The 12903-nt window shown below is 41.5% G+C and overlaps 1 protein-coding gene across 1 annotated transcript in view; it reads left to right on the top strand.

Annotated features, from left to right (window-relative positions):
• Positions 1 to 12903, top strand: part of SPECC1L (sperm antigen with calponin homology and coiled-coil domains 1 like) — a 133712-nt gene that overhangs the window by 20130 nt on the left and 100679 nt on the right. The window contains exons 2-3 of the mRNA XM_080821906.1: positions 3743 to 3873; positions 11071 to 11260. Coding sequence (XP_080678032.1) covers positions 11108 to 11260 — 153 coding nt within the window. The 5' untranslated portion in view covers positions 3743 to 3873; positions 11071 to 11107. The remainder of the gene's footprint in view (positions 1 to 3742; positions 3874 to 11070; positions 11261 to 12903) is intronic.

The following is a 12903-nucleotide window of genomic DNA, read 5'->3' as shown; positions in this document are numbered from 1 at the left end:
CCTCCTTGCCTTATAAACAAGGCTCACAGAATTAGCATGACTTAATCAAGGTCATGCAGACTTGTCAGGCTTGCAACCACAATCCAGGTCTCTTGATAATCACTCCAGTGAGCTCCTTACCATATATTTTCAGTATTTCCTGATATATAATTTTCAGTGGGAAAGAACCAGAAGCAAGTGTTGTTTGTTGACATCTATGTGCAGTAGTATATAATTTAATGTAAGTAGTGAGTATAAACAGTCTTTAGTCATTCCTTATAAAGGGTTTCTCTTTCAAAGTGTCTTTTGAATTGCTGCTTTTATTTTAATAAGGCCATTAGTCATACTTGGGGCATGCAGAGTGTTCTTCTCTACGTTATGATAGCCCACATTTATCCCATCTTTACTGTGGACTGTCACCCTGCTAAGCCGTTTAGGTTCATTACTTCATTTAATCCTCTCAACATCCTTATCAGGGAGGTAGCATTAGCGGCCCATTTTACTTCTGAGGAAACTGAGATTTCAGAGGGGTTGAGTAACTTGCCCAAGGATTCCTATTTGTTTGTACAAGGTAGGGCAGTCTCCAGGATACTGGTTGTTTTAAAGGAGCACAGTAGATTTAAAAATATCAATTAAATAACAGTTAAATTTAAATCATTTTAAATAGCAATACATTTTGCATAACAGAAGGAAAAAGAGGTTCTAATTGGAGGTGAATAGGAGGCATTCAGAGGAAAAAGTAGTGGCCCTGTTAAGATCCTGATGTGGGGGCACCTGGGTGGCTCAGTGGGTTAAAGCCTCTGCCTTCGGCTCAGGTCATGATCTCAGGGTCCTGGGATCGAGTCCTGCGTCGGGCTCCCTGCTCAGCGGGGAGCCTGCTTCCTCCTCTCTCTCTGCCTGCCTCTCTGCCTACTTGTGATCTCTGTCTGTCAAATAAATAAATAAAATCTAAAAAAAAAAAAAAAAAAAAAAGATCCTGGTGTGACTTGATGCACCTGGGTGGCTCAGTTACCTTCAGCTCAGGTCCTGATCCCAGGGTCTGGGGATGGAGCCTGCATTGGGCTCCCTGCTCAGTGGGGAGCCTGTTTCTCCCTCTGCCTCTGTGACACCCCCTACTTGTGCTCTCTTGCGCCCGCAATCTCTCTCTGTTAAATAAATAAAATCTTTTTAAAAAATCCTGGTGTAACTGTAGGAGGAAGAGATAGGGATGCCCCTGTAGTTGCCATCAGGTTCCTGTCCCACATGCTGCCAGGGCTGAAGGTGCTTCTTGATGAGGTTGGGGCCTTAGCTCTCTGGCAGTTCCCAAGGCACTCTGTGTTCTCCGTGCAGGGTAGCTCCTTCTTGATGCAGTATCCTGACAGTAAAGATAAATTTTCCAGGTCCTTTTGGGATAATTTTTGAAACTTGATTGATGTGCTCCCTATATGTGGGTAGTTGGTGAGGATGGAGTTTCTGAATCACTGAGATAAATTGCCATCCCTGATCTTGGCTTGTTGCACATTTTTTTTTTTCCTCCCAACCTTTGCACGTTGGGAAGGTGAATTCCCCTGGAATGAGTGTATCAGGATTTTTGTTCTTTTTCATTGTCTCTACAGGTTATTTTGTCCAGGAACTCTACAGTTAGGTTTTATCAGCTCCTCTTATAGGAGAGAAAACAGAATTGCAAAGATAGAAAGTGATTAAGAGTCTCTCCACACTCACACATCTTGTATGGCAAAGCTGGAGCTTGAACCCAGCTCTCCTGATTTTAGTTCAGTACTCTGCTACTGTTTGAGACCTGGAGGGAACCTTGTCATTGCTCTGACCTATGTAACGTTGTCATCAGTTCTGTGAATTTTGCTGAATTAGAAGGTTTTTGGAGTCAAAAGCTACCTTTGAAATTCCTTAGAATCCAACCTCCTTGTATTGTAGATGAGGATCCTGAGTGGACATGTGACTTAGGTTAAAGACAGCACTTGTTTGAGGGAAAACTCTGGGTTTTAAATCAAAGTCAGAATTTTAAGATATCCTAAAGGTCTTCAGCTGAATTGGACCAAATGAAAATTTTATCAGATATAGGTGTAAATTTTTTCAGAATATAAATTACACAGCTATGAAAAGGAGAACAGTGAGGTGTTTACAGTTTCTTCAACATTTCCGTGTGTTTGAAAATTTCTGTAATAAAATGTTGGCAGGCGGTGGGGGAGAGAAAAAGCAGCTTAGGGGCCGTTTGCATGAAAAAGGCGTGAGGGGCGCATGGGTGGCTCCCGTTGTTGGGTGTCTGCCTTAGGTTTGGGTCGTGATTCCAGAGTCCTGGGGTTGAGTCCCATGTTGGGCTCTCTGCTTGGCCGGAAGCCTGCTTCTCCCTCTCCCACTCCCCCTGCTTGTGTTCCTTCTTTTGCTGTCTCTCTCTCTGTCAAATAAATAAATTAAATCTTAAAAAAAAAGAAAAAAAAGATGTGAAAACATGTGAGTATTAGGTAACCATGAACTCAGTATGTGCTTCTGGTAGCTCGTAGAAAAGCAGCTTTTCTTTTGATTAAGTTAAGAAGAGCTTCAGTGTCTAGATCAAGAGAAGTAATAGTCACACTGAGCTCTGCTTGCCAGACCAGATCTGTGTAGCATTGGTGCCCAGTTCCGAAGGCCCATGCACCATGTTGCCAATAGATGCAGATGGTGTGGAATCTGGAGGCGTGGCTGGAGATTCATGGGGTTGATGTGGAAGAAAGGCAGGCATAGAGTAGCGCTGTGGTGGTCTTCAGATCCTGGGAGAGGGGCGGGATTAGAGTAGTACTTTTATTTATTTATTTTTAAGATTTTACTTATTTGTGAGAGAGAGCATTGGGGGGAGGAGCAGAGGGAGAGGGATAAGCAGACTCTGCACTGAGCATGGAGCATTGACCATGGAGCCCAGCGCTGGGCTTGATCTCACAACCCTGAGACCATGACCTGAGCAGAAATCAAGAGTCTGATGCTTAACCATCAGACTCATCCAGGCGCCCCAAGAGTGGTACTTTTGAATGGAGAGCTTGGAGTGAGGTCAGAGGAAGAGAGTTAGAGGGAAGGAGATGCCGATCAGGCTTTCTCATGCCTGAGCTCCGCCAGCATGTTATCCACACCAGCACCAGGTTCCTCTTTAGGATTTGTAAATCCGAATTAGGGCTGCACTGACTTTAGTCTGTAGTTTGCCATCCTGTTTTGGACAAAGGCCAGAGCTTGACTGGCCAGCTGGGTCCTTTCCCATTTCTGTATTCTAGTCAGACCCAAGTTCTTAGAGTCCTTCAAGTGAGCCCATGCTTTCTCACAACTCTCTGAGGTGTACCTCTCACCTGGTTCCTGGGAGACAGAACCGAGGACTAGCTCTTTCTACTGCCATTGTGCCTTGTATATCTGCTTACCTTGTTTTATCAGCAGAATTTATGAAGGATGGCATCCTCTTCACTGTTTGTTTATGTATCTTGATTTTCCCACTAAACTGTGAGCTCCTTGAAAGTAGGTATTTTTGTCTTAATTATCTTTATGTGTCCATGTATTTATTTATGCCTTGTCTGTCTAGTGTCCTAGAGAACTGGCATTTTCCATGGCACAAAGTATTCAGTGAATGTTGAGTAAATAATGACTTGCTTCAGAACTTTTTAGTAGTCAGTCTCCTCCAACAGTGGATGTTTGTAACTAGAAGATTTTTTTGTTAGTGATGTTGCATGCAGGATTTCCTATAAAATGGCCTCCAAAATGTTTACCATTTTTAAGAGTCTGTGGTTTGATTTTTTTTTTTTTTTCCAAGTAATCTCTACACCCAACATGGGGCTTGAACTCACGACCCTGAGACCAAGAGTTGAATGCTCTGTCAGCTGAGCCAGCCAGGCGCCCAGTGGCTTGACTTTTAAGTAGTATTTTATCTACCGTATCTGTCAGGTAAGAGATGGCCCTTTATTTGTTTTCTTTAGTAGGTTTTAATTATGTGATCTCCTTGTAGATGTAAAGGAAACTCAAGCTTCCTTTGTGGCTGTGGATGTGTAATTAGCTTTAGGCAGGGCTCCTGGAACTTTAAATCCTGTCCTGGGGAGTCCAAGTACAAGGACATCCTGGTGAGAGTTCTGGCCACCCAGACTGCAGCCTTCTTAATGCAGGGTTATTTCTGTAAAACGAGGGCAGCTGTGCTTCTGCCTGCCATACCTAACAAATAATTATTTTAAATGAAAAAGTAGCAGGTATCTATAAATTAATGTGATTATAGCTGAGAATTTTATTTTTACAGCTGTAACTTAATACGTACTGATTTAGAACTGGTGATAAATTTTGTGCTCTAAAAAAGATAGATTTTATATTAAATAACATGACAGGGGCACGTGGGTGGCTCAGTGGGTTGAGCCTCTGCCTTCTGCTCAGGTCATGATCTCAGGTTCTGGGATCGAGCCCCGCATCTGGCTCTCTGCTCAGCAGGGAGCCTACTTCTCTTTCTCTCTCTCTGCCTGCCTCTCTGCCTACCTGTGATCTTCTCTCTGTCAAATAAATAAATAAAATCTTTATAAAATAACATGATAATACCTTCAAAATGAAAAAAAATTTGATCAAGAATATCATCAGCACTGATCCAAAGGACAGATAGATAAATCTAGAAGTTGCGCAGTGTAGTTTTAGTGTTGTTACATTTTTTGTGTGTGTGTGTGTGTGTTGTTACATTTTGTTCATATCTTGTGAAATATTTGTTGAGTTGAAAACTACACATTCCTGATGAAGTTCTTGTGTGTGGTTGCACTGGGGACCATATGGAGCAGTGGGCAGGGTATGGAGTTTGGATTCATTCTGCTGTCACTAAAGAATGCTGAGCCAAGGAGAGTGAGTTATATTCTCTGAGCCTCTGTCAATGCCTGTATGGGCTCTTGCGAGGATTCAGTGAACTTTACCAGGTACCACACAGCTGGGACATGATGCCTGCCCCATGGGAGGAGCTCAGGGCCTTCAGTGCCTTTCCCTATTTTGGGTGCAGTGCGTCAGTTTTGATATTTCTAAGAAATATTACTTGAGAAATACATCTGACATACTTCATGGATTTATTGTAGTTTGAGAATATTCTTAGTATTTATGGAGGCAGGATCCATGCTTTTATTGTGAGAACTACTTTTTATTCCTCCCAAACCTTGACTTCTCTGGACTAGAGGTAGATTTTTTTTTTTTTTTTTAAGATTTCATTTATTTGACAGAGAGACACCAAAAGAGAAGGAACACAAGCTGCAGGTGTGGGAGAGGGAGAAGCAGGGTTCCTGCTGGGCAGGGAGCACGATGTGGGGCTCAATCCCAGGACCCTGGGATCATGACCCTGGGATCACCCAGGTGTCCCTGGACTAGAGGTAGTGATGGGTGCTGATGACAGCTCTGAGCAGGACTGGGAAAGGAATAGTAGTAACTTTCACCACATCCCCTTTTCAACTTTCTTTTTCTTTTTTAAATTTTATTTATTTATTTGTTAGAACCCAAGCAGGGGAAGTGGCAGGCAGAGGGAGAAGCAGGCTCCCCACAGAGCAGAGAGTTGGATGCAGGACTCAATCCCAGGACCCCAGGATCATGACCTGAGCTGGACACAGATGCCCAACTGACTAAGCCACCCAGGTGCCCTTTTTTTTTTTTTTTTTCCCTTTCATTTTCAGGCACTTGAAGTGCTATGAACTGTGCTGGTCCTTTCCCTCCACTCTGTAATCTCTCCCATGCCCAGGGGACTCTAGAGGCTCTCTAGGCAGGGTTATCGATTCCTCCTTATTAACCAGGTAGGGGCCAAGGTCTGGTGAATTAGCATCTGTTTATGAGGATCTTTGCCCTTAGATAGGGGTCATTTTAGAAAATCATGGAAGCTGGGGCTCCTGGGTGGCTCAGTCAGTTAAGTGTCTGCCTTTGGCTTAGGTCATGATCCCAGGGCCCTGGGATCGAGCCCTGCATCTGTCTCCCAGCTCAGCGGGGAGCCTGCTGCTCTCTCTCCCTCTGCCTGCTGCTCCTCCTGCTTATGCGCTTGTGCGCTCTCTCTCTTTGTCAAATGAATAAATAAAATCTTATAAAAAAAAAATCATGAAAGCTTTTTTTGTTGTCTCATTGCTTGGTGGTTGCTGTTGAAATTTAGTAAGTAGGGGCCATGGAATTCTAGATTAAATGAAATGTCGGTTCTGCAAAATCAAAATTTTTCCTGTGACCTGCCACAACTTTGGAATATCTTGTTGAATAATTTACGTAGATAGAAAAAAACTGTTTATGGCTGAGCCTAGACTCTAATTCCATTTTACACAAAGAAGGCATCTTTTAAGTGTAGTTTTTGTATAGATGGAATTTTCCAGGAATGCAGTTCCTGTAGACATTGAGGAGAAATTGTTTTGTTTTCAGCTTTACCAAGGGTATTAGTCAGGGTTCTCCAGAGGAACAGACCAGTAGGATCTACACAAACACACACACGCATGTAAGCACACAAAGAGAATTATTATAAGGAGTTGGCTCACATGATCATGGAAGCTGAGAAGTACCAGAATTTGTAGTCAGAAAGCTCGAGACCCAGGAGAGCCAATAGTGCAAGTTCTAGTCTGAGTCTGAAGGCCTGAGAACCAGGAGAGCTAATTGATGGTGTAAATTCAAGTCTGAAAGTTGGTGGGACTGAGACCCAAGAAAAGCCAGTTTTTCAGATGGAGTCCAAAGATGGGAAAAAACCAACATCCCAACTCAAGGAGTCAGGAATCCCTGTGAATTCAAATGTTTATCTTATTCAGAAACATTCTCATAAAAAAAACCTAAAAAACAAAACAAAACAGATATTTTAAAAAAAAGAAAAAGAAACATCCTCACACCCAGAATAATTTAGCCAAATGTCTGTGCACTTCATGGCTCAGTCAAGTTGGCATATAAAATTAACCTAACACTAAGAGGGATTCATGCTTTAAGAAAAACACGTTGATAGCATGCATGATAGATGGCATGGGATCTGAGTTGCAGTACTACCAAGTGCCCAAATCAAGACTATCTGTAGTCAGATTCACAGTGATTTAACTTAGAGGTGTGGATTTCTTACTGTTTTGTTCCTCAGATAGTCTTGCTTGAAAATTCACATATTGAAATTCACATCTATTTTATTACAATTTACTTTTATTAGCATTTCTAAGTTTTTGGCTGTGCTGCTTGTCTTCTCTCTGATCTTTGCAAAACTGTAGTCCTTCTCTTTATCTTATCAGGTATTTTATAATGTTCGGATCTACTTTCTAGAAGTCCTTGTTTTGATGTTCATTAGGTTTTTTAAAAAGATTTTATTTTTAAGTAATTTATAAGATTTATTTTTAAGTAATTTGTACACCTAACTTGGGGCTTGATCTCACAACCCTGACATCAAGAGTCGCATGCTCTTCCAACTGAGCAACCTAGGCTCCCAGGTGTTTTTTATTTTTGTTTTTGTAACCACTTTATTGAAATATAATTCATGTGCTGCACAATTCACCCATTTTAACGTGTAAAATTCAGTGGTATTCAGTATATTCACAACCATTATCACAATCTGATTCCAAATTTTTTTTTTTAAGATTTTATTTATTCATTTGACAGAGATCACAAGTAGGCAAAGAGGCAGGCAGAGAGAGAGGAAGGGAAGCAGGCTCCCTGCTGAGCAGAGAGCCCCATGTGGGCCTCGATCCCAGGACCCTCAGATCATGACCTGAGCCGAAGACAGAGGCTTTAACCCGCTGAGCCACCCAGGTGCCCCTGATTCCAAATGTTTTATCCCAAAAAAGAAACCCTGTATCCATTAGCAGTCAGTATCCGTTCCTGCTATCCTAATCTTTGACAACCTCTAATTTACTTTTGTCTCTTTGAATTTGCATATTCTGGACAATTTGTATGACCGGAATCATACAATACATGATTCTTTGTGTCTGGTGTCTTTTATCTGGTATAATGTTTTCAGGGTTGTACTATGTATTGGTAGTTCATTTCTTTTTTATGCCCAAATAATATTCCATTGGATGGATATAGCACATTTTGTTTATCCATTCATTGGTTGATAGACATTTGGAATTGAAACAAAAGTTACTTTGTATGCAGATGGTGTGTAAACAGAACTTAACTATGTGATAGTAATATGTATCCCGTAAATAACAAATACATGTTGACAAGTAAAAATTTAAAGGCTAACAATTCTGTGATAGTTTAATTTGGGAGAATTTTTTTCCCCAAAGATTTTATTTATTTATTTGACGGACAGAGATCACAAGTAGGTGGAGAGGTGGGCAGAGAGAAAGGAGGGGAAGCAGGCTCCTGATGAGCAGGGAGCCCGATGGGGGGGCTTGATCAGGACCCGAGCTGAAGGCAGAGGCTTTAACCCACTGAGCCATCCTGGTGCCCCTAATTTGGGAGAATTTTTTGAGATGGTTTGGGTTGTTTCCAGTTTGTGGCTATTATGAATAATGTGTCTGTGGACATTTGTACATAAATTTGTGGACAAATGCTTTTATTCTCTTGGGTAGAAATCCAGGAGTAATCTTGCTGGATCATATGGTAACTCTGTTTAAGCATTTGAGGAACTGCTAGACTGTTTTCCAAAGTGGCTGCACCATTTTATATTCCTTCCAGCTGCATGTGAGGATTTTAATTACTGCACATCCTTTACAACATTTGTTACCATTTTTTTTTTTTTTTTAGATTTTTAAAAAAGTAATCTCTACACCCAGTGTGGGGCTTGAATTTATAATCCCAAGATCAAGAGTTGAACGCTCCACCAGGAGCGCCAGCCAGGCGCCCCTCTGTCTTTTTGATTATAGCCATCCTAGTGGGTGGAAAGTGGTAATTCCTTAGGTTTTATGTGGTAACAGCAAGAAAGGGACAGTCTGTTACATTGTCTAGTGTGGTAGCTACCTGTACCTTTATGTTTACATTGGTTAAAATTAAATAAAAATAAAAATGCATTTCTTCAGTCATACCAGCTACATTTTAAGTGCTCAGTAGCTACAAGTGGCTAGTAGTTACTTACTGTATTGGACAGCACAGATATACATAAAACATTTTTATAATTGCAGTAAGTTCTATTGGATGGTGCCTGTCTAGGAAAAGTTAATTTGGATGGGTAGGTAGAGAATGATAGAGGGTCTGAGTGGTGTAGAAAGGAGTGCAGGAGTGGAATTTGGAGAAGAAAAGAAAGAAATTTCAGGGAGCCATCTACAAGATATGAGACTTAGAAAAGAGCAGGAAAATAAAAAGGGAAAGTGAAAGTTGAAGGAAAGGTTCTTAGGAATTTGATTTTTCCACAGTACTTTGAGTTAGCGATGGATCCAGTGTCATTCCTTCATTTTGTCGGTGAGAAAGCATAGACTTGCTGCTGCGGTTTTGCTGTGCTTTGGTTGCTGTTAATAACAGCGTTCTTTTTGCTCAAAGGCTTTATCATGTTGAGGGCTGGAGCAGAGCCCCCTTTGCCCTGTCTCACTGATCCTGCCACCAAACCAGTTAGTACAGTTTATATTATGTCAAGGCAAGATAAATCTGGAGTGTCTGAGCTTAGTGTTGGTCAAGTACTCATTAAGGCTGTTGGGATGAGCCTCTTCTTTTCCAAAAGGTTATTCTGTAAGTTTATTTTTGTTAGTACGTAGAAATCTTCACAGAATAGAACAGCTTCTTTTTCTGCTCACTTTAGTTTCTCAAGAGTCATCATACACAAAACTGCTTACATTCAAATAGGCTTTCATTTTTGTGAAAGCCAGCCTGGTGTGTGACATCTTTCCAAACCTGATATTACTTATTGTAGGAATTGCTTTTCTAGCTTAGTTAATAAAGATATATTTAATGGTTTATCTAGATGCAGTTTTGTGTGCTGCTGGTGTTATTTCAAGTTGTCTAAGCTGTGAAATCAAGCATGAGCTGTTTAGGTGGTAGTCTTATCACATTCCTTACAGGTGTATAGATGGCCTTGTTTTCTGAACCAAAAAATTGAGGTTTATGTTCTTCTTCTTTCTTTTTAATTTTATTTATTTATTTGAGAGAGTGAGCGTGCATGAGAGAGAGCATGAGCAGGGTGAGGGGCAGAGGAAGAGGGAGCAGCGGACTCCCTGCTGATCAGGTAGCCTGATGTGGGCTCAATCCCAGGACTCTGAGATCATGACCCGAGCCGAAGGCAGACACCCAGTTGACTGGGCCACCCAAGGATCCTTGAGGTTTATGTTCTGATAAGGAATTTTGTTGCTGCCTCTTGATAAAAGAGATATGCTGGGAAATATATTTAGATCCTAAATGATAGAGTTTCTGAGATGTTCCTCTTGGTGTAGGCGAGGTTATGACAACAGATACTTGAAATTAGGATTATGCTGGATAATTTGGGAAAATACGATCACCCTTAAATACCTGCAGAATGGCTAATTCTCAAATGCCAGGATGATTATTGCTTCATTAAATGCTAAAGATAATGTATGCTTGTCATATTTAGCTAGTTCCATTAACAATCTAGGATATTCCTTTTTTTTTCCTTATAGAGAGTGTGTGCATGTGCTCCTCTGTGGGGGGGAGGTAAGAAGGGTAGAGGGAGAGATGATTTTAAGCAGGCTCCAGGCTGGGATGCCTGGGTGGCTCAGTGGGTTAAGCCTCTGCCTTCAGCTTGAGTCATGATCTCAGGGTCCTGGGATTGAGCCCCGCATCGGGCCCTCTGCTCAGCGGGGAGCCTGCTTCCCCCTCCCCCTCTGCCTGACTCTCTGCCTACTTGTGATGTCTCTCTCTCTCTGTCAAAAAAAAAAAAAAAAAAAAGGGCTCCAGGCTTAGCGTGGAGCTTGATGTGGGCTCCGTCTCAGGACCCTGAGTTCATGACCTGAGCCAGAATCAGGAGTCAGACCCTCAACCAACTAAGCCATGCAGGCGCCCCAGGTTATTCCTTTTAATGACCGAGCTAGAATGCACAAAGTAGTTTCACATTAGTAATATTCAAGGAGGAAACCTTAAACATGGGGTACATTCTGATTAATAAGTCTAAGGGCTTTTCAACTTTTTATTTTCTGTATCAATATCTAGCTTTCAAATGTTTTTATTTATTGCATGGTAAAATTTTTCAGAAACAAATTTCTAAAGAGCTTCCTTCCAATTGTGTTCTTAGTATAATGTCATTTCTTTCCACAGATTTGTTTGTAAATGCATCACAAAGAGGCAACCCAGAATGAAGAAAGCAAGCAGGAGTGTTGGCTCAGTGCCTAAAGTGTCTGGGATAAGCAAAACGCAAACAGTAGAAAAAACTAAGCCTGAAAACAGTTCTTCAGCATCTACAGGAGGCAAACTCGTAAAACCTGGAACAACAGCATCATTGTCAAAGGTATTAACGTGGCAGTGTTTGAATATGTGATGGATTTTAGGAGGAGTGAATCTTAATAGGATGTTTGATTTATCATTTAGGGTTCGCCCTCTGCTGGTGCTGGGAACACATAGACTTTGAAGAGTTCACAGTGTAGTAGACTTGGTGTGTTTGGTCTGGCTTTACAAATGAAACCAAATAGTAGACTTGCTTATGAAACATGTCATTGAGCACTTGCCTTGTGCAAGGTTCTTGTGTCAGTGTGAGCTGGAGTTAGTGTCTTTCTTCAAGGAGCTTGTCGGGTAATGGGTGGAGGTTGTCACCTACATGTGTAAATGAAATACATGCAAAAAAGATTCCTTGGGGGAACAGGAGGATAGTGTAAGCATTTCAGGAAGACATTGTTGCTAGCCTGGGAAGGTTTTACAGAAAGAATATATGTGGTAGGTCTTAAAGGATGACCAGCAGTACCATTCCTGCAACCCCTAGGTAGGATATTTTTATTCCCACTCCATCGCCTTGCACACCATAACTGTTACTCTTTTCCTGACAACTGATCCTGTATTAATCCCATTAAAATCGGGCGATACTAATTTAGTTAGAGCATAACTAGTTTTTTTTTTTTTTTTTAACACTCTTTCCGAGGCTGGTTTAGTTTTTGTTAGTACAGAATGGTGACTGTGGGCTTCAGAAGCAGACAGACCCAGACATTGTATGCATGTGCTTCATAGCACCGTGATTAGGATGAAATGAGGAATGTATGGAAGTGAATTAGCTCAGAGTCTGGCACATGGCAAGGGCTTCATAAGTAACAGGTAGTAGCATTTTTTTTTTTTAAAGATTTTATTTGTTAGAAAGAGAGCACATGAGCAGTAGTGAGGGGCAGAGGGAGAGGGAGAAGCAGGCTGCCTGTGGAGTAGGAAGCCCAACTCGGGATTCAATCCAAGGACCATCAGGACCTGTGCTGAAGGCAGATGCTTAACCGAAGGAGCCACCCAGGCATCCCAGATAGTAACATTTTTATTGATTATCTCTAGAAACTTCTACTGGCTCAGGACTGATTTCTGAAAAGAATAGTCTTTTTCTGTGGGTACTCTCAGTGTCTGTGTTGGTTTTGACCACCCAAGGGACAAGATGACTCCGGGCCGTTTTTCTACTGGTCATATCTTAGATATATTGCACAGAGATCCACACAGTCTTCTAGTCTTTCTCAGTGCAGAATCCACTTATTTGTTCTTTGCTTGTTTGTCCTGGGAATTTTGTGTTTTGCTACTTTGACTCTGTGGAGAAAACCTGGAGAGGGTTAGTCTCGTAGGGAGAAACTAAGCACTGTTTCAGACGTGATCCATTCAAAAGCCTTTTGTCTAGGCAGGGCTTTGATAGATTGCGGCTTAATTATTTTAAGAAGCACCTCATAGAACAGCTAATGAGGGACTTCCTTATATATGTTGAAAGATATAGCTGGAAATGCTGGTTTTTCTATTTCAGGGTTGTCAAAACTAAGCTCAGACTTACTCCATGGGCTTGGAGGTGCCCCCAGATTTTCTTCTTGCTCAGTTTTAATGAGCTACTGGGTGTCATCCTGTGGTCCAGAGGATGGTACCAGGAATAGACCTTTGCCCTACTTCTAGAATCAACACCTTGAATTACTTCCTTGATGGCAG

The sequence above is a fragment of the Martes martes genome, assembly GCF_963455335.1.
Source record: "Martes martes genome assembly, chromosome: 13".
Taxonomy (NCBI): Eukaryota; Metazoa; Chordata; class Mammalia; order Carnivora; family Mustelidae; genus Martes; species Martes martes.
Note: the sequence above shows the minus strand (reverse complement) of the source record. Positions and strands in the feature narration are given on the sequence as shown.